Source organism: Colobus angolensis, unplaced genomic scaffold (genome assembly GCF_000951035.1).
Source record: "Colobus angolensis palliatus isolate OR3802 unplaced genomic scaffold, Cang.pa_1.0 Scaffold166, whole genome shotgun sequence".
Classification (NCBI taxonomy): Eukaryota; Metazoa; Chordata; class Mammalia; order Primates; family Cercopithecidae; genus Colobus; species Colobus angolensis.
Window position 1 is genome coordinate 2564575 of NW_012114777.1, and position 27077 is coordinate 2591651.

The following is a 27077-nucleotide window of genomic DNA, read 5'->3' on the forward strand; positions in this document are numbered from 1 at the left end:
GATCTCCTGACCTCGTGATCCGCCCGTCTCGGCCTCCCGAAGTGCTGGGATTACAGGCTTGAGCCACCGCGCCCGGCCTTAGCACTTTTAATTATCAACAGAATCCTACAGTGCGTACTTGCTCCACCTGGCTTGTGTCACTCAACGTGAGATTCATCCGCGCCATTTTGCTCAGTAGCATCTTGTTCATTTTCATTACTGAATATTACTCCAAATTATTCATCCACTCTACTATTTACAGACAAACATTATTCCTAGAATAATGCTGCTCGGAACATTCCTATACGTGTCTTTTCATGATATCTGCATATATTTCTGTTGGGAAACAGCTGGGTTATGGGTGTGTGTGTGTGTGTGTGTGTATAGTAAGTCTCACTTTTTAAAAATGTTTAGACTAATATGCACTCCATATGTGATGCATATGAGAGTTCAAACTGCTCCATGGGTGAATCAATATTTATTGTTATTCTTTTTAAGTTTAACCATCTGATCATGCACAGTAACACTTCACTGTGGTTTTCATGGACTCTTCCTGATTATTAATAAGGCTGGGGAGGCTTTTTATGTTTATTGGTGATTTGGATACCCTGTTTTGCAAAGCACATATTCAAGTGTCATGCCCATGTTTTAAACGGGGTTTTCAGTCTTTTTCTTGTTGCTCTGTGGTTTTTTTATACAGTCTGCAAACAAGTCTTTTGCCGGTATGTTTCTACAGTATCTTCTCCCACCGTGTGCCTTCCCTTTTTACTCTCTTAATGGTATCTTGAGGAACAGAAATCTTTAATACTAAAATAATATAATTTATCTTTTTCCCCTTTATGCTTTCTGATTTGTCTTTAAAGTTTTAGTTTATAACTGTCTATGCATGTTCATAGCGACATCATTCACAACAGCTAAAAGGCGGAAGCAACCCACGTGTCCATCATGGAGTGAATGGATAAACAAAACAGGAAATGTTTTCAAATATTATTCAGCCTTTCAAAGGAAAGATGCCCTGTCACATGCTACAACATGCATGAAATTTGAGGATATTATGCTAAGTGAAGTTAGTCACAAAAAGAAAATACTGTATGATTCCACTTATATGAGGTACCTAGATAGTCAACTCATAGAGACATAAAGTAGAATGGTGGTTGCCAAGGGCTGGAGGATGGAAGAATGGAGAGTTGTTTAATGAATACTGGAGTTTCAGTTTCGCAAAATGAAAAGAGTTCTGGAGATGGATGGTAGTAATGCTTACACAATAATGTGAATGTACTTAAACCATTATACTTACACTTTAAGAACATTATACTTAAAAATAGTTTAAAAATAAATTTCATGTTATGCGTATTTTACCACAAGTAATTTTTTTTTTTTTTTTTTTTTTGAGACAGAGTCTTGCTCTGTCACCCAGACTGGAGTGCAGTAGCGCTTTCTTGGCTGAATGCAACCTCCAGTTCCCGGGTTCATCCTCCTGATTCTCCTGCCTCAGCCTCCTGAGTAACTGGGACTACAGGTGCCCGCCACCATGCCGGGCTAATTTTTGTATTTTCAGTAAAAGTGGGTTTTCACCATGTTGACCAGGCTGGTCTCAAACTGCTGACCTCAAATGATCCACCCACCTCGGCCTCCCAAAGTGCTGGGATTCCAGGCATGAACCACTGTGCCCGGCCCACAATTAAACACCTTTAAAGTCCTAGTCAACCCCCTAGATTATGAGGATTTTCTTGCATCATATCTTCTAGATATTTGATTGCTTTACCTTTCACATTTAAACATAAAGTTACATAAAACTGATTTGGGGATTTGATGTAAAATAGGAGTTGTGATTTTTTTTCTATAACAATATCCAATTTAAAAAATCTGTTGAAATTTTTCAGTGCTTTCGCTGATGCTGCACGTTAGGATGTGTGGATCTGTTTCTGGACTCTCTTCTGTTTCTTTGCTATATTTGACTTTCTTTGCACAAATTGATGTTGTCTTAATTGCCTTAATTTTATAAGTCTTGATACCTGGTACTGTAATTCCTCCACTTAGTTTTTCTTTTTCAACATTATTTTAGGTGTATTTGACTGCATTTCCACATAAATTTTATAATTAATTTGCCAATTTCTGTTTTAAAAGAGTTCCTGAGATTTTGATTGATATTATATTAAAATTGCAGATCAATTAGATAGCAGTAAGAACTTTATAATACTGAGTCCCTGAACATAGTATATTTATTTTTCTTTTCTTTTCCCTTTCTTTCCACCTTTCTTTCTCTTTCTCTCCCTTTCTTTCTCTTTCTTTCTTTCTTTCCTTCTTTTCTTTCTTTCTTTTTCTTTCTTTTCCTTCCTTCCTTTCTCTTTCTTTCTTTCTTTCTTTCTCTTTCTCTCTCTTTTATCTTTTTTTAGAGATGAGGTCTTGCTAAGTTGGGCTAGGCTCAAGCAATTCTCCTATCTCAGCTTCCCATGTAGCTATGTTTTAAATTTTTTTCCAACAATATTTTATAGTTTTTTATTTAGAGGTCTTGCCTTGGCCACCTCAATGCCTGTGGTGCAATGGGCCATGGGCCATGGATGGAGTAACCACAATGGCAGAGATGGAGTTTATCTGTGCATGGCCATAAGACATGAGTTACTGTCCCCCCAGGCTGCTCCTGTCACTGCTGCTCCTGCTGCCCAGTCTGGTGGCTCTGGTCCTAGAGTGATCCAGTCCCTGCTGCCAACAGCAGTGACTTCCAGAATGCACACTTCTACTGACTCCTCCTCTTTTCCTCTCTCACTCTCTGCTTTCCTTCACTGCTGCTTCCTGGGATCACTGCTCTCAATGACGAGTTGCAGGACGTGTCCCTGCTCTGCTTTGAGAGGACTCACACGAAGGTTGCCACTGTTCAGGTGAGAAATCCCAGCCCCAGGAGGCCTCCTAAATCTCTGAACAGCATCTCAGACTCTCCACTGCTCCACTGCTACTTTTTGACTGGCTTATTGATTCCAAGCTTCCCCTTACAAATGGTGGAAAGCCATGCTGATAAAGTTCTCCTCTGCACTTTCTTGCTCTGCAGGATCTTGGGCCCTCAAGCCCTAACTGCCTGGGTAACTCTCTCATACCTTTAAAACCAGTTTAAAAGATGTTTTATCAAATGTTTCTAGTTGTTCTCAGCAGGGTGCCCATTTTGTGATAGCCGAGTCTGCCCTATCTGGAAGTAGAATATTGCGTGTGTTGGGTTAAGTCCCATCCTCTACTCAACTCCAGAACAATAACATGCACACTAAGAAAAGACCACACCTCCCTGAATTCCTCACAGGAATCAACTGAGCATCTCAGATATTTTCTGTTTGTGTGTCTTTTTGTTAAATAAATTAAAGGAAGGATAGTCGGTAAAAACAGATAAAGACCTGTTTCTGTTACCTGTCCACGTTGAAACTTGATTTCATTGTTTTTGGACTGATGAAGTCTCCGTTGTCCTGAATCTCCTCTAGTACCAGTGAGGTTGATAAATACATTAGACTCTGTTTCTGCACCTAGCATTGTGCCAGTATATATGCGAATCTCATAAAGCACCACTGAAATGTAAGAAACCTGATATTATCTTTCTCATTTTTATTTATCTCTTTGAATGTAGTTATATATTCTACAAAGAAATCAGAATGTTTTCTCATCTAGTTCATGTGAGTTTCTCTATGGTACTTGGCGCCAACTCTTCTTCTTCTATGTACCCCCTTCCAAACATACTTTCAGCTACTTAATGTTTACCTCATTCATACAGACTCTCAGCTATTCCCAGAACTACTGTTTCAAAATAATTATTGTTAGCAATTATGTACTTTCATTAACCACTGCACTTTCACAGTTATTATGAGAAGTTGTATTTTTAAAAAAACAAAAACTCTCCTCTCTCTTAATTAGATGAAAGCAGCCATTTTTTCCCCTAAAGTCTGGCTGTTCTAGTCATAGCTGGTCACTGATGCTGCTACTTCTTGGAGATTATTCTAATAATGGAGATTTTTAATAGCCCTCTTGACAGAGAAAAAATAACAAAGATCCCAGAGAGATGCAAATTTAAATATATATATTTTTAAAAGTCCAGTAAGGTACCAGCAAATTATAATCCACTATATTTGACCTTAGAATTAAGGCAATTTCTGAGACATTGATAGAAGTCAATAGTTAGAAAAGAGATTGTTCTTGCTGATATTACTAGTAAGGATAATATCTGGGATACAATGGGTACTTTTTATTCCAAGATCTTAGAACTCTTTATAAATCACGCTTTGTGCAATTGAGCAGTTTCATTTATAGAAATTCACATTAACATTTTCCAAAGAACTCAGACATGAAAATCCAACAAGTAAGGAAACAAGGTAAGTGAGAAACATTGGCTGTTTCCATCATGCCTGACCTTTATAAAGACAAATGTGGTATATTGGGAAATGGTATAAGCAGAGAAGATAAATCAGTTTCTTTGTGCAGTCTTACATATTCAAAAATACCCCAGAGTGAAACCCAGCTGAGTGTAAACAGAAAATTAGAACACTTCTCATGAATTTAGGACAAACAAAGAAATCTTTAAAACAACCTATAAAGAAGAGCTGGTCTTACAACCTGTGGAATTGCCTGGACTGAATTAAGTGAAAGCTTCTCCTAGAATTCTTCATGAAAACAAGTATGATGCTTGTGAGGACCAGCATGATTTGATGTCTTTATATAGAGAAACCAGGCTTCTGTTCACTGAGAAATCTTCTAAATTTCAGATGAAGAGTGAACTTGCTTATGATTATTTTTAAAGGGAGATGTTAAAATATTAAAACAGATACAAAGTAAGACAGTTAAATGAATAGTTGAAGGTGTTTGAAAGTATACATAAAAAAGCGTTTAGAACACAAACCACATATTGACAGCACAAAAAGCAACACTCAGTCCTTCCTCAACCATCACACACTCCTAATGAAATCTTGCAGCTTCCTGCTAACCTGCACATGGCCTCAGATACTTCTCAACACAGTGTCCCCAGAAGATGCTCCAATTGATTAGGTTATATGCACCTCATATGTACCTCAAAAAGTATGCATGCACATGCGCTCATGCGCGCGCACGCACACGTGCGTACTTGCCATCTAAATAATTCAAAGAAAGAAAATGTACCAGAAATTTAGAACAAGGTTGTTATCATAGTTGAGCACTAAGTTTTATTCTCAAACCAAGTTAAAAAGAGTTACATAGTTTAAGTTGGGAGATAAACAAAACACAATTCTGCCCACCTTGCCTGGAGAAACAGACATTTTTGCTGGAATCTGTAACATTGACTTTGTTTTCATTATACTATATAATATGATTCACTAAGCATTTGCTATAGTAGTACAACAAAAGCATGTAAATTCTTTTTTAATGCTAAATTCATAACAATTTCTAACTTCAGAATTTTTTTTCTTGATCTTTAAGGCAATATGAAATTCTTCTTTATCTAACTTAACCCAAAGAGAGAACTTCAATAATACTTAGTTAACATGTCACTTAGACACACCCTGAAATATTTGCAAACAAATCTGAGTAAGCAAAGATTGTATCAGCTCCTTTCTTCAGTCCTTCTCCTTGGACATGAAAAGTCAACGCTCAGTGTTGTTGATTTAAAAGCACAGCCATATGCCCTAGCTAATAAATATTCACTCTATTGTAAAATGTACAAGGCTGACAAATTATCTGACCTCAAGAGAAGGATACATACAAGGAGATGAACTCCTGGGGGAGCTCAATGATAAGTCTATAATATGTAAGAAGAGAACTTAAAATTAGCTCGAATACTTGAAAAAATACAAGGATAGATTTCAAGATGTCAATGTTTTCCAGAATGGAGATCATTTTACCTGAATATATTCAAAAACAGGTATTACTGATACCTGTCATTCAGGCTACAGATGATCTTCTTAAAGCACCATTTTTTAGAAGTGGCTATTACTGCATCTATCACTGTTATTTAGCTAAAAGTATTTGAAAAAGTAGATTTGTTGTTGGTTATCCATATATGTTGGACATTTCTGCCAAATTTTTTAAATGTTCTTTTTACCATGGTTGATGTTAAATTTTCCTTTCTGACAATTAGCCACTAACTTCAGGTGCTTATGAAAACCTTACATGACAAAGCCAGAAGCACAGCATAAAATGCTTTTCTTCCTATTTGCCACAATTGTCACCCAATTCAATTGATAGCTACACTATATATTTTCACTATTTTTTCACTTTTGTTTGCAATGTCGTTATCTTCAACATTCTCATCCTTATATTTTTTTATTATTTATTACCATTTTAACAATTCCCCCATCTGTCAAGGAATGCAAACACATGTATTAGCAAACCTCAGCATGTTGAATGTCTGATTTCTTTAACTTATTCGTTCTTTGGGCTTATAAATGTGCCGACTACATAAATAAGATTTATATGATCTTATTAGTGGTACAAAAATCTTTCAAAATCTTCACCTGCAGGTTTATTTTCAAACATCTTTGTAGGCCCAAACTTTTGCTAAGTGTTTGTTAATGATGATTTATCAGCCTCAACTCCAAGCATTAACAGCTCCATAAATAGTATCCTTAAGCCCTGGATTCTTCAGTCTCTGCTTACTGCAGCAAGCACAGAATTTTTTTTTAATATGCTTGCTTTTCATGGGGACACATAATTGCTTAGTCATAAGGATATATTTAAAATGTCACATGGCTGGGGAAGGGGGATGATATGATTTTTCACTAGTAGTCTGGGAGAGGGATGTGCAAAAAATTTGTCCAAGCATAACAACTTAATTTTTTTTTCCAGTCCAATTTTACTGCAATGAATGAATTCAGCTGCTTGGTCTCCTGGTTGATTATCGAACCAGTAAAAAACAAAAAACAGAAAGTACAATGTACTTCTGTTTTTTGTTTTTTGTTTTTTGTTTTTTTAATTTATATAAGAATGCACGGTGCACTGCAGCCTCCTTCAGAGTTCCAGGTGTTGGCATTCCCTAACTTCTGCCTGCTTGATGGGCAGCCTTGCCACACCCAAGAATGGTTGACTTGGCTTAGTGTCACTGGTCTGAGAGCTTATCAGCCATTATGAAGCTTCTCTAAAATATCATCCCAGGCCAGGTGCAGTGGCTCACACCTGTAATCCCAGCACTTTGGGAGGCCAAGGTGGGCAGATTACTTGAGGTCAGGCGTTTAAGACCAGCCTGGCCAACATGGTGAAACCCCATCTCTACTAAAAATGCAAAAATTTGCAGGGTGTGGTGGCAGGCGCCTGTAATCCCAGCTACTCGGGAGGCTGAGATATGAGAATAGCTTGAACCCAGGAGGCAGAGGTTGCAGTGAGCCGAGATTGTGCCACTGCACTCTAGCCTCGGCGACTGAGTGAGACTTCATCTCAAAAAAATTAAAAAATATTTTAAAAAAAGCATCTTGGGAAAGAACTGTTCTTCATCACTAAACTTTTTTTATCTCTTTAAATACGTTCATTATAAGTCTTCAAATTTTTAGTTTCTTTGCTATAATACCACTGCATCGTGATCCAGTCTCTTTATTTACTTTTGACACAGTTGTACTATACAGAGATTACATTATTTTGGCTGTGACTTCATATTTCTGTGATGGTACAGGAGTCTCCATCCAGCAGTGTGTATGGGAGAAGAGCCTTAAACCAGATAGCATCTGTGTCTTCTGCAGCTGTATCGTTGGGCCCAATCCACACCAGGCAGGGACAGAGGATGATCGGGACACACCAACAACCAGACACCCGCAGTTTATCTCTCCTTACCACTCCTACAAGCACTTCACCAGGACCTTGTCTTCAGGCCCCAGGAAGGACAGGATAGGAGGAGGCACTCCTTAGAAGCCAAGGGAGACTCATGGGAGTCTTGGGGCTCAGAGGAGAGTGCAGAAGCAGGTGGAAATTGACAGAGACTCCTAAGCTCCACCTGCTGCCTCAGCTCCTGACTCAGGCACTTGTGCTGCCCGAGATGACTGCCAAGGATGCCTGCGCCAGATATCTGAGCCCACACATAGGTGGGGCAGGGAGAAACGAGTGCAAAACTGCAACAGGAGGGAGAAGGGTCAGGAGAGGAGGGAGAAGGGTCAGGAGAGGAGGGAGAGAGAGCAATCACATGTATTTTCATGTTGTGGGAAATTTTTCTAAAATTAAGAGCAGATTAAAACAAAACAAAAGCTATATATATATTTTACAGGACTAGAGGCCAAAGACACAGAAGTAATAGAAGTGAGAGGGGGCCTGCAGGGAAGAGAAGCAGCAGCTGTTTGATTCATTCTGCAGTTCTCTACTCAGAGCCCCGCACTGCTCTGGGGAGTAGCCCTGAAGAGTGTGGGCAACTTAGCTGTCCCCAAAAAGTGGACCTCACACACACTGCCCCAGAGCCTGAGCTAGGAAACAGGGACAGTGGTAGCAGGAAAGTGTGAAGAACCATGACAGCTTAATGAATAGCAGCAGGTTGGATAAAACCAAGGGCCTGTGATATCTATCAGCAATCAACCAAGAGAGTAGAGGGGCTCCCAGAGCCCAGAGGTGACCGAGTACAGCTCCCCAGTCAGCAGCTACCGTGCCTGATGCCTGTGGCCTGGATGACCTCCTCTCAGAGAGCCAGTGGAAGGACTGCACAATCTAAAATGAATGCAGCCAAAACAAAGCCCTGCTTTCTACCATTCAGAACTGGAATTCCATCTGTTGAAAGATCGTTATTATCACCATCATTCTGGCAAACATATCAGGATACTATTATGAGATTGTAGCTGAGACTTTTCTTCCCTATGTTTTTCTTTCTTGCCCCGAGGGCCCTGGGGCCTCCTGGGAGTGACACTTATTTCTTGGGGGAAGACAGTTCTGAATAAGGCCTAAAACAAAAAGTCCACTGATTCTGAAACAGACTGAAAGAATCTTAGGAGAGATATCACTTGTGAAAGATATGACTACTCATTGTAAGAGTTTTTGAACAAATCTCTCTCTTTTTTTACAAGAATGTGGAGAAAAAAAGTCCCTTTTCTGTCTCCCTCCCTCCCCTCTGCCTCCTTCCCTCCTTCCCTGGTGTCTCTGATTTGGCCTGAGCAATGCACTAGCAGAAGCTGAGGGTTGGATCTCGGGGGCAGCCCCGAGGCAGCATCCTGTTGTCCAAGCAGCCAGGAGGAGCGTGGGAAAGGCAACAGAGTGCCCTCATCAGCTCTCACCCCTGCTGCTAAGAGAAGCATGGAATGGCTGAGATCAGTATGATAGTCCCAAAGGGACACATTTTTCTAGCTAGGGTGGCACAGAAACTAGAGCCGTGGTGCGATGTGTGCTTCCTTCAGCAGACATTACCAGTGATGGAGGAGGTGACTCCCAAAGACAAACTGAATGAGACACTTCGGGGAAGGCCAAAGAGAACTGAAGGTAGCCCTTGCACCTTCAGACATGAGGACCATATCTGGGAACCAAGGTATTCACGTGGAGTAGGAAGAGGGGAAGAATGAGAAGAAAGAATCCTGAATTGGTCAGTTTTAAACCAAAAGAAACTAAATTCAACTCTATACTGGAAGTGTCTGAGTTTATTCGGAGTCAAAATGGTTAAGATTTCCACCATCAGTAGCAACAAGGGTGTGGGTTATTTTTTAAGTCAAGTATGTTAAAGTATAATTTAACATGCAGTAAAATTCACTTTTAAGATATAGTTTGATGAGTGTTACCAAATGCGCACAGTCTTGGAACTACTACCACAATCAAGATAAAGAATATTTCTATCACACCCAATACTTTCCTAGTAGTAAAGTCTACAATAAAGCTGTAGACTTTAATCAGTTGTGGAGAAGGAAAAAGGTTATATTTTGCACCCCTCAAAGTTATCATTATGAAGATTCAAATCCACCACATGATGGTGAAAACAATGCAGATATAGCAGTAACCTGGACCGTGTCTAGAAAGATGGTCTCATACATGACACGTGTCTGTTTCTTAAATGAATGAATGTATAAAGGAATTGAAGCCAATTAATTGTTTATAATATATACTATATTTAGTATAGTTCTGTTTTTAATCTGGATTTCATTTTAACGGTCATCTCATATTCTTTTTGGGCCAAGAAGTTTTTCTTTCCCTTGGTGGCCCATTTCTGATTATGCAAGGTAAGATGAAAACTGCAGACATGTGGCAATGAGGGCAGCCCTTCACAGAGCTGGCTGGAGTGGAGTAGCTTAACTACTTAGAGACCAGAAGTTTATCTGTGGAATGGAATTGGATCTTCCCCTATCAGACTTCTATGTGTGTCTATAAGTGAGTAGAACATTAGGACCACTAGATGTTTCAGGAGGAAGGGCTACTTATAACCTAGTCTAAGATGTTACAGTTGAACATGAGCAAGGAAGTACTGAGGACCACAAAATTTTGGTCCCAGTAGTATGCATGCAAAGGAGCAGACGGCTGCCTCCCCCACAGCTGGCCATCTGTCAGTAATAGGAAGTGATAATAAATTAGTTGAGCCAGGCAATTTTCCTCCTAGATTTAAGCAGCTATTGCCAGAGAAATGCCCTAAAAGGAAGCAATCTCCTCAATTTAGGATGATTTTGAATAAAGCATGAAAGAATATTTGGTAATTGTGTTATTAAGGTCACTTGAAGTTATCAGTGCTCTATCAGGCAATGGCTTTGTCTACAGGACTGTCTGTAGCCCAGGCTGCCACTTCTGAGGGCACTGCTGCAGAAGTCCACTCATCTGTGCAGGGAGCGTCTTGGTTTCCTTGCTCCTAACTCCCATATTCCTAGGGGCAGGGCTCATGTTTTTTCAAGTTAGAACCCCCAGCTCCTAGCACACATAAATATCTGCTGAATAAAGAAGTGCTCCCTCATCCCTCCGTCGATGAGTCCTGTGCACCGCACTCTGCTAGTTGCCAAAGAACCACTGATCAGCGGCTGCTCCCCACCCTGAGCTGTGCCCTTCCCAGGCCACCTTCCCAGGCACTCTGCAACCCCCGCCCCAAAGTGCTCCTCCCGGATAGTCGTTGGAACTTGTCTCTTCCTTCCTAACTTTGTTCTTGTTCCCCAGTTCACCCCAGGGGCCACTTAGCTTCTGGCCCTTTGGCCACATCTCCTAGACCCAGGTCCATATGTGTCAGTGGAGCGGACAATAGAATTTCGCTTCCCAGACTCTGACTGTCCCTAAGGAGTGCCATCCACCAGCGTGTGGAGGGACTGAAGAGGGGTGAGGCGGGGACGTGGCATGGTGAGCCCTTCATGCCAGACTCTGGGCTAGAAGCTCCCCCTAAGAGAGCTCATTTAGAATGCCTCCTTGTCTCCTTTACACAGTGTGACCCAGTGGCGTCATTCATTTTCCTTCCATCCAAACTATCCAAGATTTCTCAATCTGCTCAATCAGCTTGGGAAATATTCTCCATTTAACAAATCAATAATGGGATCACATAAGAATATCATTTTTCCAGCTGTATCTCTAATGTTGCAGGCGTCTGTTCTCCTAACAAGGTGTATAGTTCGTATTTTATTGGGAAATGATCTATGGGACTTAACCTAGAGAGATGTGCCCTTGTGCAAACATGTATGAAGCATATCTACACACGCACACACATACGTACACACAGAGGCAAGCATGTCTACACACACACACCCATATGCAAACACAGAGGCAAGCATGTCTACACACGCACACACATACGTACACACAGAGGACTCCACAAACTTTATTAGGGGCAAACAGCGTTACACTCCAGTGAAATCCATGAAACCTTACATGTTAATTAGGACCCTAACCAGAAGATTCTCCACTCAGGCCCTTCTATAGGTTGGTGCAAAAGTAACTGCAGTTTTTTGCCATTAAAAGTAAATAAATTGAAGAGCTAAATACATAAATTGAAGCTAAATAAATAAATAAATTGAGCTAAATATTTATTTAGCTCCTCAATTTACAGAAGGTGGTATGAAGGGTTCTTTGGGCCACCCAGCCTCCCAGCTCTGTCCAGCTGGTAAATCATCCTGGGGCCAGGCTCTCTCAGCACACTTTCTTTCATCTCGGGAAAAAGTTCTGAACAAGTTTCAGGTTCTACCTACCTTGGTGGACATAACCAAATAACCATAAAGTTCAAGGAGAAGGCTAGAAGGCCATGAACTTCTCATTGATGCCCTCAGCCTTATCGCAGGGCACACAATATTGTTAACATGGGTATTTTTTGTGGAACCTTTCCTAATCAGAACAAAGAGTGCAATTGCATTTCGGGGACTTCCCTAGTCCCTTAGTCTTGGCCATGAGGCTCTAATGCGCCTAGGTAACACTAATGACTGCCCCAGTGACTCCTCACCTGCCCCCTCTCCTGGCTGTTGGGCCTGCTTCCCTCTGCACCTGAGCCCTGCGATGCTGGGCAGAGAGGGCTACCAGCCCCCGCAGGACTGGAGCAAGGTTGGGCACAAGGGCCCTGGAGCTTTGCAGGCAGAGCGACCAAACTTCCCAAAGACAAGCCCCTAGGCTGAAGCTTCCCTTTGATTTAATTAATGACCCGTTTTAGTGCTTTCTCTCAGGTCATCAAGAATTAAGCTTTTGGAGCACTCACTGTGGTGAGATCGCATTGATACAGCCCAAAAACATCAGATCTCAGGAACAGATGGCAAATGAGATTCAGCGTTAAACATGTGCAGACAGTTCAGTTCCAGTCTGCACTGAAGGTTTGGGATCCAAGACCATAGATGGTGGCGCTTTGGGGCTGCATCATCCTGTGCCTCTTGGTTGAAAGTACATATCTGATTGTTGAAAAAGAAATACCTATGGGCCGGCACCATAGCTCACACCTGTAATCCCAGCACTTTGGGAGGCCGAGGCGGGTGGATCACCTGAGGTCAGGAGTTTAAGACCAGCCTGGCCAACATAGCAAAACTCCGTCTCTACTAAAAATACGTAAATAAATAAATAGAATAAAATACCTGTAGTCCCAAGTCCTCAGGAGGTTGAGGCAGGAGAATCACTTGAACCCAGAAGGTGGAGGTTGCAGTGGGCTGAGATTGCACCACAGCACTCCAGCATGGGCAAGACTCTGTCTCACACACACAAAAAAGAAGTACGTCTGAGCCGTAGAGAGAAAACGGATGCCATAGTTGGGAGGGGAGTGGAGTTTCTTGCAATTTTACAGAAGGTTGCCAGGAAAGCGGCACTGGAAACGTCCCTTGGATCAGAGACCTGAGCACAGATGAAGAGCTGGCCATGCAGCGGCCTGGGCGAGGCCTGTGATAGCAGATGGGACTGAAAGGGCAGGGGCCTGAAGGCTTCGGGGATGCAAGCCAGAGTCACGAGGGAAATAGAGGCTGGAGTCGGGGACAGCGGGTGGTGGCGGGACACAAGTAGGTCTTTGTAGGACATTGTGATGACTTTGGCTGTTGCTCTTAGTAAGTTAGAAAATCTTTGGAGGGTTGTAAGCAAAGGAATGACATAATCTGATTGACATTTTAAGAGGGTCACCCTGTCAATAGGGTTGAGAACAGCCTGTACTAATCCCAAAGTGCTCTTTGTGATACCAGTGTTCCCATGATAGCAGCTAAATACTGCGAAGGAAGGAGGGGAATGAATGATTTTAGCGTACTGAGTGCCTCCTCTGTGATGGGCACCCATTGCGCTGCTCTGCTGCGCTCCTGGTGGAAACCCCACAGGAGGCTCACGGCCTGGGTTTGCCTAAAAAGGTCTCCACTGACACTGCTGTCCTGAAATAATGATTCAGAGCCCTTCTTCACTCTCAAAAAAAGTCCTGGTTTAGATGGTGAATTAAATGTCTGGTAATAGATGTTATATTTCCCATTTCACAAAGAAACAGAAACTCAGAAAACCTGGCCACTTGCCCCAGTTCATATAGTCAGTGATGGAGACCTGGATTTGAGGCCAGATGCTGTGTATCTGAACTACAGTCCTCTTGTGGGCGATGCTGTGGATCTGAACTACAGTCCTCTTGTGGACGAAAAGGTCTGAATCATTCTGAAGCCCATGTTTTCCCCTCACATATTGACGAGTACTGTGATAAAGGCTAAAGCATTAAAGAAAGTTTGTCGTTTTCTTTTTAATTTAGCTCAGTTGTTATCTAAAACTTGCTATAGGTTGTCAGCAGGCATTTCAGCTTCTTTTCTCGTGACTTCAAGTTTCATAAATGCAAATATTTTGAAGCAGGCACATTTCAGATATGATGGTACTTTAATACATTCTCAGATGGTTATTTCTTGATTTGAAGTAAAGCCCTTCTGACCACTTGCCAAAGGCTGGCATCAAACATTTCTTCACCCATAGATGGGGCCTCGAACCTCACCTTCCTTTATCATCCATCTCTCCTGGAGACAGCCTGGAGCCAGAACATGAGGCAAGGCCACCTCAAGCTGAGTCGGCATTCTTATCAGCCTTAAGCATCCCTGCCAGGCCCTTAACTAAAGACTCTTAAGGACAATAAGCCAAGGGCAGTGGGCATCTCCTCCGGGCTGCTCCCCACCAACACTGCGGATGCTGAATAAATCAGAGAAAGGCACGAAACAAGCTGCACTTGGCAGTGCTGGCCTCTGGGAGGAGATGACTATAATCCACCAGCAATCTAGCTCAGCCCCGAAAGCATGATGACTTATAGACTAGTACTCTCAAAACCCTCTCCTTTTGAAAACATTCCAGCAATCCTTTGAAAATAAGAGGCAATGTCACAGAATTAATCGGCTCAGAGTGTAAGTGCCAACTGCTTGGAAAATCACTCTTTCCGTGCTACGAAATTAAAAAGTACCCAACCCTCAAGTGCATCCCTAGGACTTGACCAGCCTGGCAACTCCAAGAAAAGTATCAGTAGCTTAATCATTTAAAAGTTTCTCCTCATCACTCCCTGTGTTTTTCCCGTGGCCAGCTAGAGAATGCCACAACAGGGGGACAGACAATCCCACAATATTGAAGGTCAACATTTCCTTCCTTCTCTTCTCAGAGCTAAATCAAGAAAGTATCATTTCATTGGTCTGAATCCACTGTGGGCTTTCCTTGATGTCATGGGAATAACAAATGAGCCTCTGGATGGCACCAAGATGACTTTCCAAAAGATGGTACTCAGCATGCCCAGACTGCTCCTTGCCCACCCATGAGTTTTGGTCTCTGTTTAATTCCTGAATACTGGGGTGTTATTATTTTTTCATTTTCTTATTTTAATGATTTTAATGATTAATCTGGGAAAAGGGCAACTGGATTGATATTGCAGAGCCTGAGAAAAATGAGAAGACTTGGTCAGATTAGCTGTAAGTACCATCATTACGTTATATTCTTCTGCTGGAGAAAGTACCTTAAGAAATGGTTAGTGCGCTTCAGCTAAGAAATTAACCCCTTTAAATGGGAAATGCTAATGGATAAAGTTTCATTAGCTAGTTTGGAGAAAGGATGAACAGAAAGATGCAGGGAAGACATGCTGAGCCTTTATTGCTGCTCGAGTTAAATGGACCCACAATCAATAGCTCATTTAAAATACAATGCAGTTTCTCTTGGACCTCAAATTAAAAAACAACAACAACAACAACAAGAAAAACTCATACAACTGCCTTCCACATTTTTTTTTCCTTTTTGCTTGTAACAAATGTGCTCCAATAGAAGCAACTGAAAGAAATACAAATGAGTTGCCTAATAGGGCTCAAAGTTCACTTTAAAATAATGCAGCCTTGGGCAGATCACCTGAGGTCAGGAGTTTGAGACCAGCCTGGCCAACATGGTGAAACCCCATCTCTACTAAAAATGCAAAAATTAGCCAGGCAAGGTAGCTCGTGCCTGTAATTGCAGCTACTCAGGAGGCTGGAGCAGGAGAATCGCTTGAACTCGGGAGGTGGACATTGCAGTGAGTCGAGACTGCACCACTGCACTCCAGCCTGGGCGACAGAGAGAGACTCTATCTCAATAATAATAATAATAATAATGCAGCCTTTAAAAACATAACAAATTAAGAAATATCTAGTATAGCACACCATCAGAGTTCTTCTGTTTCTTATTAGTACCATGGATTTCAACATTTTTTTAAACCTCATTTTTCAAAAGTAGAATGAATTTGACATATTAGCAACAAGGTGAATAGAATAGATAGGTCCTGAGACATGCAGGGTAGAAACTAGAATTCTAAATTTTTTAGGACCCCTTCATTTTTCCCATTTCAGCATCTTCTGGGCATCCCTGGATACCACTGCCACCTTCACATGACTGCAGGACAGCTAGAAAGAACTATTAGAATCAGGAGCTTTATGATGTGTCAAATGAAATTTTATATGAGAGAATGTTTTTGCAAACTGTCAAAATATATGCAAATATAAAGCATTAGTATTATTCTACATTTCTCCTTTCACTAAGCAGGACTTACCCCAAATATTTCTTGCTGTGTCTGAATTAATCAACAAATTTCTGGGGGCATGTACCCATGTGTTCTGTGCCATTCTAACAGAGATTGAGAGTATGTGGGGTGGAGCACCAGCTGGGATATAAGGCTAATGAATGAGACGCTGGTGGAGAGAAGCCCAGCCCCTCCAGTAATTGTAGAGGAAATCAGCAGGAGGTGAACGGGCAAGGACAGGGAGGGTTCAAAGAATCACTGAAATGCTGAACAAAGACTTCCAGGGGATACTGAAAAGAAGAAACTGATGAGAGGCCAGAAGAGGGGGAATCATTAGACTGACGATGATAACTATGGCCATGAAGACAGAATGACTTCTAAAGAATAGGACCCCTATCTGAATCATCTGGATTTCCTCTGGTGCTCATTACTCCTGGCTCACACCAGCCACCTGAGACCTGTTTGTAGGCATGTGTTTACCCTTATCTGTGTGGAATGGTTGAATGAGTGGGTATTAAAGATGATGGGATGGTAAACACCTAATGGAGTGCTGGGGCCCTAGGCAGGAAAGAAGACAGGACTGAAGAGGAAAATGTGTCATTCTGTTGTGTAGAATTAACAATAGAAGTTAGAGAGATGCTCAAAGGGGAGCAAAGAATCAAGCATTTAAACCCACCTGTTCAAGGCAAAATGACCAAGTAGGGCCAGTGATATAAAGAGAAAAACTTGGATGAAACAGTCAAAGTACTAGGCTGGTACCATGTGATGAAGGTCAAGGTAGGAGAGATACATAATGATGATGATGATAGTAATGGCTAGTATTTCTTGTGGGATTATTGTGTGCTAGGAACACTGCTATATACTGTAAGTACATCATCCTAAATATCATAAATGCATTATCTCATGGAATGAAAACAATCCTGTGGCATAAACACTATTTATCACCACTTTACAGACAAGGCATTGTTGGCTAAGGGAGGCTAGCTAATCACATCACCAAACCAAGACTTGGTTCCAGAGCCTCTAAGAACCTCTGCCTCTTCAAATGAGACATGAACAGTATCAGTATCAAATACAGCAGAGAGGTCCAGGACACTAAGAACACACACACACACACTCATACACACAGACTTTTTCACACATGCATACAGGAACATGCACACACACACATATACACATACACATAATGTCACATGCATGCACACACTCATACGCATATACCCACATATATACGTTCTGTCAAACACATACATATATAAGCATTCACGCACATGCACTCACTCACATGCATACACACAAACACATACATGCACACATATACACACACATATACACAGTCATTTCATTCTGAACAAAGAGGCTATCAGTAGCCATTGAGAAATAATGTTTTCTCTCCAGTGGTGGAGGCAAAAAGAAGGTAGTTATTAGAGGTACCAGAAATGGACAGAGAGAAAATTAAGACATTGGGTAAGTTCGCTTTCAAGCAAGAAAGAAAAAATACACAGTAAGGGAATTCAGGCGCTACAAAGTTCATGATTGCTGACATCTGTTAACATAATTAGCTAAGAAGAAAGTCACATCTAAATGGTAGCAAAGCAGCTTACAGAAAGATGAGCTGAACACACACATCTATTCTTGGATATACGTGGTCACCTTTGAACAGACATACCGGTGTTAATCCTAAAGTCTAATGTTCTAAATCAGGGGTGGGCAAAAAACTTGCGGCCCGTGGGCCAAATCTGCCAGCCACTTGTTTTTGTACAGTCCAGGAGCTGGAATGCTTTTTATTTTTCTTAATGATTAAAAAAATCAAAACCAGAATACTATTTCTTAACAAATAAACATTATATGAAACTCCAATTTCAGAGTCTACACATAAAGTTTTATTGGCACACAGCCACGTTATTTGTTTCCATATTATCTATATCTGCCACCTCACTACACTGGCAGAGTGAGCAGTTTTCACAGAGACTTTATAGCGCACAGAGTGTGAGATATTTAGTGTCTGGTCCTTTACAGAAAAAGGTGCCAGCCCCTATTTTAAATCATCTCAATTATTTTAATTTTCAATACACATCACAAAGGAAATGAAATGATATACCTGGCAAAGGTGCTTTCTTAGTTCCCATGATGGGTATTTCCTTCCATAGATCTCCATCATTTTCATTCTCAGCTATCCAGGAATCAACAGGCAAACAAAATAGCTCATTTGTGGCTATATTTTCAAGTCTAACTTCTTCCAGATACCACCTGGGATTCTTTCCAGTGTTGTCGTGTCCAATACGTATTTTATAGATTTCACCAAAATCTTTGAGATTAATCTGCAACACAAAGGATAAAAGGGAACTAAAACTCCCTACATCTCCAATTTCCAAATTCATATTCCATTTTGAACTCAATACCTACTTTTTTTTTAATCATAAATACTCCTTACTAATTTCCCTTAGAACCAGTTACTTCTAACACCATGAAATGCTGTTCTATATGGTGAGGCATGTATCCACTAACCATGGAGAAACCAATAAATTAAATCCAGCTAGTTTTCATTACATCCTTTCTTTTAGCAACTCACCATTACTATCTTGCAATATACATATTTTATCGTAATTATTATTACACACTATTCATTCAGTGGTTAGACCTGAATAATAAGACAATCTAATGCTCTGGTGTTATTAAGATTGAATTTTCCCATTAAAGTGAGATCTTGAGGAAGAGAACATATGTACACCTAGATTTAAACTAGGGTTCACGCTGTGATTCTACAAACATGTTGGTAATGTGATTGTATTCCTTTGCACTCTCCCCCCCAAAAACACATAATTATTCAGTATGACAAATATTCTAAGGTATTATTCATTATTCAGAATAAGCAATATTTTTTGTCTTGAAAATTCCTACAGGGGTCATGTGAAAAAAAAATTGATCAATTATGTCCTACATTAGTTTTCTATTTCTGTTGTAACAAATTACCACAGACTTAATTACTTAAAATAAGACCCATTTATTGTCTTCTAATTCCATGAGTCAGAAGTCCAGGCACCATGTGGCTCAGCTGAACTTCCGCTTAAGACCACACAAGCTGAGATCAAGGCGCTGGGTGAGCTGGGCTCCTCCGGGGAAGCTTCTGCTTCCAAGCTTATTCACACTGTTGGCAGGATCCTGTTCCTTGTGGCTACAGGATTGAGTTCCCTGTTTCCTTGACGTGTGGCCCTCTGAATCTCCAAGTTACCAAGGGCACATCAAACCCTTCTTATGCTTGGAATTTCTGCTACCATTGGGAGAAAAATGTTTGCTTTTAGAGGCATGTATAACTTAGAGTTAGCCCACCTGTATAAACCAGACTAATCTTCCTATTTTAAGGTCAGCTAATTAGTAACCTTAATTACGTCTGTAAAATCTATTTGCCATGGAACATAACGTAGTCGTAAGAGTAACACCAGGGCCAAAAATCATGAGGCCAAAATTCTGATTGCCACATACTATAGTTAGAAACCATTTAATCTGCCTTCTAGTATTTCATCTGCCCTCACCCCCACAATGACCTACAACATCTTTTCTCTCTTTGGTATTACCATAAATGGTCACATCATCACAGAAGTTACACCTGTTATGCATACCTGCTACCTTTTTCTACTAAAATATTTTCCTTGATAATATAATCTTGGGTTGTCATATTGGTGATAATTGCTCTGAATAAATTCTGTCCTGTAGCCAAAATGCTCTCTAGTCTGGGTGCACAGAGACAGAATTCATCACAGGCAAGCTAAATAGTTGGTCCCCCTCCTATTATTTCTAGAACAATGTGATTATAGGAATTCTATCACGTAGAAAAAATGTTAACATTGGTACTTAGTTCAGATAAGTACAGGACCCCTAACATCCTCCTCAAAGTTACTGATAGAAGGAAATATGATAGAAATCAGTAGCCAAGCTCCAACATGCACCCTAAGGCAAAATAACATGGTCTCTCCACAGAAATACAGAACCTCAGGTTTTGATATCAGACAGACCTGAGTCTGAAAGTTATTTCCTTGTACCTGGCTGGCTGTGTGAACTGCAGTAAGTTTTTCAACCTCTCTAAGTTTCAGTGTCCCCATTTGAATACTACAATAGTACCAATCTTACAAAATATGATAGAAGTCAATAAATATAGCAGCTATTTTTTATGAGTCAGAATTTTGTACTAACAACAAAAAGAAGTGGTCTAAATGTATCTAATCTAAAGACAGGACAGAAAATGGGTCCAACCACTCACAGAATAAAATTAAAACTACGATTTGGCCATCATAAGTGAAATTAAAATTGATAAACCCTATGTCTAATTCTGTTGGTAATTCACAAATATACTTGTAAATAATAACTGAATAGTGTCATGGCATAGAAACTAAATTACCCATAGATTGTGCATGCCTGGGTTAGCCAATTAGAACCAGAACCAAAACGACTGAACTATAGCATGGTTAGTGCTGTAGACTGCTTCCAAATTGCTTCTAAGATATTAGTCAAATTAGTTTTGAACTGTTAGTTCTGGTTTAATAAATCAACCTGCGTCACTTCAGTTTTAATCAAACAAAAATGTAATATGCCTAGAAATTTTTCTTGCATATAACTGTTTTTAGTTTTCTACACATTTAACTTCCTACATTTGAAAACACACAAAAAAGGACAGTGACTCCAAAATGTAGGATTTTTCTAACCAGGATACCCTAAACCCACATGAAACTTTAGTATTTTTTTTAATAAATGGAAAATAAGTTATTTTTAAAACTTAAGTTCTAGAAGCAAATTTCATGTTGTGTAAAGTCTGTATCTTCTGTTTAAGACACTTTCATATGTTGGAAAAACACATTGAAACACCAATTAGCTTTGTGATCACTGAATTCCATCTGGGGCATTTTATCTTAACTCAGCATCTCAAGTCATCTAGGACAGCTCATTTTACATACTGATTGCCCTTCAAGGAAATACTATAGCTTTCAACTCAGGGCAGGAATGTAGAAGTATAAACTAGAAACTTGAGTTCTAACAAGTTAGAAACACTAAAAGTCATTCGGATAAATTTTAAGAGGAAGTGACACCACAAAAAAAAAAAAAAACAACAACAAAAATCTCCCAAAGCACAGACAATTTGTTATATTATACAACATGAAAAATATGATACTCTTCTCCTCTACACATCCTGGGTAAAAATTCCTTGTGAAAGAACTGGAAAATAAAACTTTCCTGGCTTAATGAGTAAATGATACTTGGATTTTTTAAAAAAGGGTACAGGGCTTTATGGCCTAGAGCATCCAGGTTTCCTTCTGAAACTAAACAGGGGTCCTTGGTTTAAAAAATGCTTTTTTCTTTAGTCTTGGTGTCATTCACAAAGCTAAGTTCAAAAGCCCTTTCCTCAACAATCTTAAAAGACTTCAAGAATCTAAGCGATCACAGATTTTAGTGAGTTTTCCCTGCACAGAATAACATGTTCTCCTAGTCCCGAGCCCCTGACTCTGACCTTGACTTTCAGAGAGAACAGATTTCTCACGCATTTGATTATCTAGAGTTATGATGCCTCTGAAGATTTAGGAGCTACTAGCTATAAACAATTCCGGGTACCTTAAATACCCTTGTCCTACTTTCTTGAGAAAATTTAAACTTAAGTCTTAAGTTTAAGTCTTACATATTTAATCTTAAGTCCTTTGTCCATTTTTAGCATTCCCCCACTAGACCCTTAACTCCTTGAGGATCTGAGTTCTGTCTTTCTTTTCTCTACCCTTAGCATTTACACAAAATTTGGCAGAGAATAGACTGCTTTAAACATTTGTTAAATAAATCATATAGCTGTTGATTTTTTTCATTTCATGTGTTTCCCTCATTCTCTTTGGCTTGTATCAAAATTTTAGTGGGCACACAAATCTGATAATAATTTGCAAAGTTTCGATGATTTGTTATAACAGTCTCCTTATAAGTATCTGAGCCCCAGTAACTGGGAAAAGGTTCTTATTAACACTTTGATGTTTGTGTTTCTTTCTTTTTTTAATTTAACAATAACAGTTTGTAATCCAATTAGTTGCTATTTAAATGAATGAAAAATATGGCTTATACTTTGTCATGCAGTCTGTATTTTCAACAGTGAATGATTTCTACTGGAAACAAAGTCGTGATATCTTTATGAAGCAGTTGTATGATTAAGGTTAAAGCCAACGTCCCCTAATATGAATCTTTAACTTTTTCTAACATAGCAATCACATTTCTCCTGGATTTTGAAGTAAATCTTGATACATCTTGGCAAAATATAAATGGATTATAATCAATTCTTTATGTAGGGTCCACTTTTATTATAGAAGGGTAACTTATTTTGACCTAACTTTCTAGCAACAACAATAATAAATTATGCTTAAGGGCACTGTGAAACAAACAAAGCTGACAGCAAAGCCAGGGATTTGACCCTAAATGAGAGAGAAAAGACCTTACCCTTGAATATAGCCGATATTTATATTTGTATAGCTTTTTGCCTGAGGACATTTCCAATTCTACAAGAAACAACGAGGCTAAAACTCAAGCAGAAACACACAGTCTAATCTGCTGAAGAATGGGCAGAATGAATTTGGAACTAATTTGGAACTACCAGAGTAGCTGGAAATTAAGAGGGGAGATCCCAGAAAGGAGGCAACAAAAGTGGGTGATACAAATCTGTATAGAAATACCAGTCAAACCCTAGACCAGTGACTACACTATTCACATGCAGGTATGACTGCAAGGAGCTCAGAGAAAAAACAAGTCAGAAGGCTAAAATAACTAAGTGGCAATTCTAGCTGTTACCACAAGTGACTTTAGAAAAAGACTTTAAAGTTTGAGTTACACCAAGTTATAAAAGCATGATAAATTCCCAAGGCTTTCCATCAAATCCCCAGAAGTACCATGCATTAGAAATGACAACTACATCTCTTTACTAAAAAGATTCTCTCAAGACTAAGGATAAAGCTGAAATAGCCCTGTCCTAACAAGGCATAAAAACAAACCCCTGCATTCAAGGTGATCCACAAATTAACAGCACTCAACATTCTTCAGAAGAATGTAACATAATCCAGAGTTACTGCACTATTATCCACAAGGTCTACTATGCAATCAAAATTACTAGATGCATGAACAAACTGCAAAATGTCAATAAAAAAGGAGTTAATAAAAATAGACCTGCAAATAATATGGATGTTGGAATTAGCAGACAAAGATACTAAAATATAGTAAATATGCCATATAATCTATAGGAAAGGAGGAATACACTCAGTAAAGAGATAAGCATTGTCAAGCAATATCTAGAAATTATATTTAAAAAAGTGAAAATCCTGGATCTAGAAAATACAATAAGTAAAATAATAATTAATGGAATAAAATAACCAATTAGACACAAAAAAACCAGTAAACTTGAAGGCAGTTAATAGAAATTATCCATATTGAAATACACAATAAAAAATTAGTAAAACAATTTAACAGCATCTCAGTAACCTGTGAGACAGTATCAATTAAACTAACATATATATAATTAGACTCCTGGAAGGAGAGATTGAATAGAGCCGAAAAATTATTTAAATATTTATTAAAATTTTTCAATTTTGGCCAAAAACAGCAACCCACAGAAAAAGCAAGCCTAGTGAATCTCAAGCAAAATATATATAAAGAAAATCACACCTAGATAGATCATAGTAACTGATGAAAAGGAAAGAAAAATTCTTAAAAGCAGCCAAAGAAAAATATTATTTTTATATAGGAGAATAGAAATCAGAATAGTGGCTATTTTTGCTTTAAAAAAAATGCAGGTCAGAATACAATGAAGCATCTTTTAAGTTCTAAGAACAAATTAACATTGTCAACCTAAAGTTTTATATCTATCAAAAATATTCTTTAAAAATGAAGGTAAAATGAACATCTTTTCATTAAAAAAAGCTAAGAAAATTTATAACTAACCAATTTGTACTATAAAAAATGCAAAGAGAAGTTCTTCAGGCTGAAGAGAAATAATACAAGATGGATATGTAAATGTATAGCAAAAAAGGAGAAGCATGGCTATAGTAAATATACTATACATAAAAGGGTATACATAAACCACAATTTTTCTTCTTTTGTTAAATTTTATGCAAATCAATGGACTGTCTAAAGCAAATATAATGAGGAATAGAATGTTTCACCTTTACGGGGTTTGTAATATATGTAGAAATAAAATACATAATAATAGCACAAGGGTTTGAGGGGATATGAATAGGATAGCACTCTTTAAAGTTTATTATATTATACATGTTAAGAATGCATATTTTAATGTGTACATAAACCACTAAAAACCAAAAAGAGGGACAGTTAATAAGCCAAAGGAGAAGATACTATTGAATGGTAAAAAACAAAAAACAAAAAACACAATAGGTTATCCCAAAAAAGAGAAAGGAGAAACAAAATAATACAAGATTGAAATATCCAGAATATATAAAGAATTCTAAAACAACAATAAGGTGCAGCCACTGTGGGAAAACATTTGGCAGTTCTCATGACATTAAATATAGCATTACCATATGACCCAACATTCCACTTGTGAGTATATACCCAAAAGAATTGAAAACAGGTATTCAGACAAACACTTGTACACAAATATTCGGAGCAACACAGTCTATGTAGCCAAAATGTGGATACAAACCAAATGTCCAACAATTGACAAATGTATCAACAAATTGTGATATACACAAACAAAGGAATATTATTCAGCCATAAAAAGAAGTGAAGTACTGAGATAGGCTTCAACATGGATAAACCTCAAAAATCAAGATGCTAAGGGAAAGAAGTCAAACAAAAAAGACCATGTACTCAATGAGTCCATTGATATAAAAATATCGAGAAATATTTGAAGAGGCAGAAAACAGATTACTGGTTGCCAGCTGAAAGGGAAGGGAGAATGGAAAGCAATTCCTGAATGTGTACAGAGTTTTCTTTTGGGGTGATGGAAATGTTTTGGAACTAGACAGGGTAGTGGCTGCATAACATGAACCACTAAGTGTACTAAATGCCACTGAATGGTATGTTTCAAAATGGTTAATTGTATGCTATGTGAATTGCAACCCCATTTTTTATAAAAGTAAATTGATCAAATTTTTTATTTAAATGGCAGAGATTATCAGACTGGATTTAAAAAGTAACATCTAACAATATGCCATATATAAAAACTGTACTGTATAAAGACACAGACAGCTAAAAAAGGAAAGGATGGAAAAATTAGATACCAAGAAAACACAAAGCAAAAGAAATCTGCATGTGTATATTAACATTAGATAATGGTGACTTTAAGAATAGGAGTATTACCAGAAATACAGATCATTTTATGACAAAAATGTCAATTCAGCAACTAGATACAATAATCCTAAGTGTGAAGGTACCTATTAATAGAACTTAAAAACAGGAAGAAAAACTTGATAGAAATAAAAGGGATAGATTAATACACAACCATATTTGGAGATTTTAACACCCTTCTCTCAAGAATTGGTAGATATTTACAAAAAATAAGTAGGAATATAGAAGACTATCAATATTATCAACCAACTTGCCCTAACTGACATTCAGAGTACGTTATATCCAAAAGCTTCAGAATACATACTCTTTTTTTTATTCTGTCTAAAAACATCTAGATGTGTAGCTTTTCCAAATTAAACAGATAAAAAATTTTAATTCAGATAAATTTATACTGGTTTATGGGAGAGAGTGCTGTCCTTTCCCCTCCCCCCCAGAATCATTCCACAAGATCTATTCATACAATTCTTAGTAAATTTTAGATCAAATAATTGAGAAATCCAGTGACTTTTCTCACCAGATAAGGGAAAAATCTAGTGAATCAAAGTCTCTCTGCTTATTTATTCAAATGATTTTTTAATATTTACTTGGTTCAGTCAGTTCTTAAGAACATGTACATTTGTTGGTCTTTCAGTATTATTTTTGGAAAGATCATAGATATACCAGATGTAAAATGGTGTCAAATACCTATCTGGAACATCCAGAGAACCTCTTTATATTCATCTAGAACCCTGATTTTGTAATTCCATCATAAATATATCAAAAGTCATATGTTCTCTCGATGTTCTGTCTCCTCCAAAAACATATTTGTGATTCTTCTGCTTTGTACACTTTATTAATATCATTAATATAAATGTCTATTGATTGTATTTATAATGGATGCTTTTATTTTCTGGTTTCATCTAATTCTTTAATTTCTCAACAAACCATATTTTTAAAAATATATACTCTATTTCCCAAAGTTCCCATGATGTTTTGGAAAACTTTTTGTTGGGGCAAGAGCATATGGCATTAGCCATTGCCAGGAAGCAGAGGCAGGTTTACCATGAAGGTTTACATTTCAAGCCCAGCAAAACCAAATCCACCTCCTATCTAGAAATTACATATAGTCATGCACTGCATAACAACATATGGGTCAAGGATGGATTGCATATATGCAGTGGTCTTGTAAGATTATAATGGACCTGACAAGAGTTTGAGATCAGCCTAGACAACATGGCAAAATCCCGTCTCTACTAAAAATACAAAAATTAGCCAGACATGGTGGTGGGCCCCTGTACTCCCAGCTACTCAGGAGGCTGAGGCAGGAGAATCACTTGAGCCTGGTGGGGTGGAGGCTGCAGTGAGTGGAGAATGCACCACTGCACTCCAGCCTGGGTGACAGAGCAAGATTCCATCTCAAAAAAAAAAAAGAAGAAAGAAGAAAGAACAAAGGAGGAAGAAAAAGAAGAAGAAGAAGAAGAAGAAGAAGAAGAAGAAGAAGAAGAAGAAG

At 38.8% G+C, this 27077-nt stretch overlaps 1 protein-coding gene across 1 annotated transcript in view; it reads right to left on the bottom strand.

Moving 5' to 3' along the window:
• Window positions 1-27077, bottom strand: part of LOC105508712 (lipoxygenase homology domain-containing protein 1-like) — a 272465-nt gene that overhangs the window by 134953 nt on the left and 110435 nt on the right. The window contains exons 10-11 of the mRNA XM_011937618.1: window positions 18375-18594; window positions 3360-3527 (exon numbers count right to left, since the gene is read on the bottom strand). Coding sequence (XP_011793008.1) covers window positions 3360-3527; window positions 18375-18594 — 388 coding nt within the window. The remainder of the gene's footprint in view (window positions 1-3359; window positions 3528-18374; window positions 18595-27077) is intronic.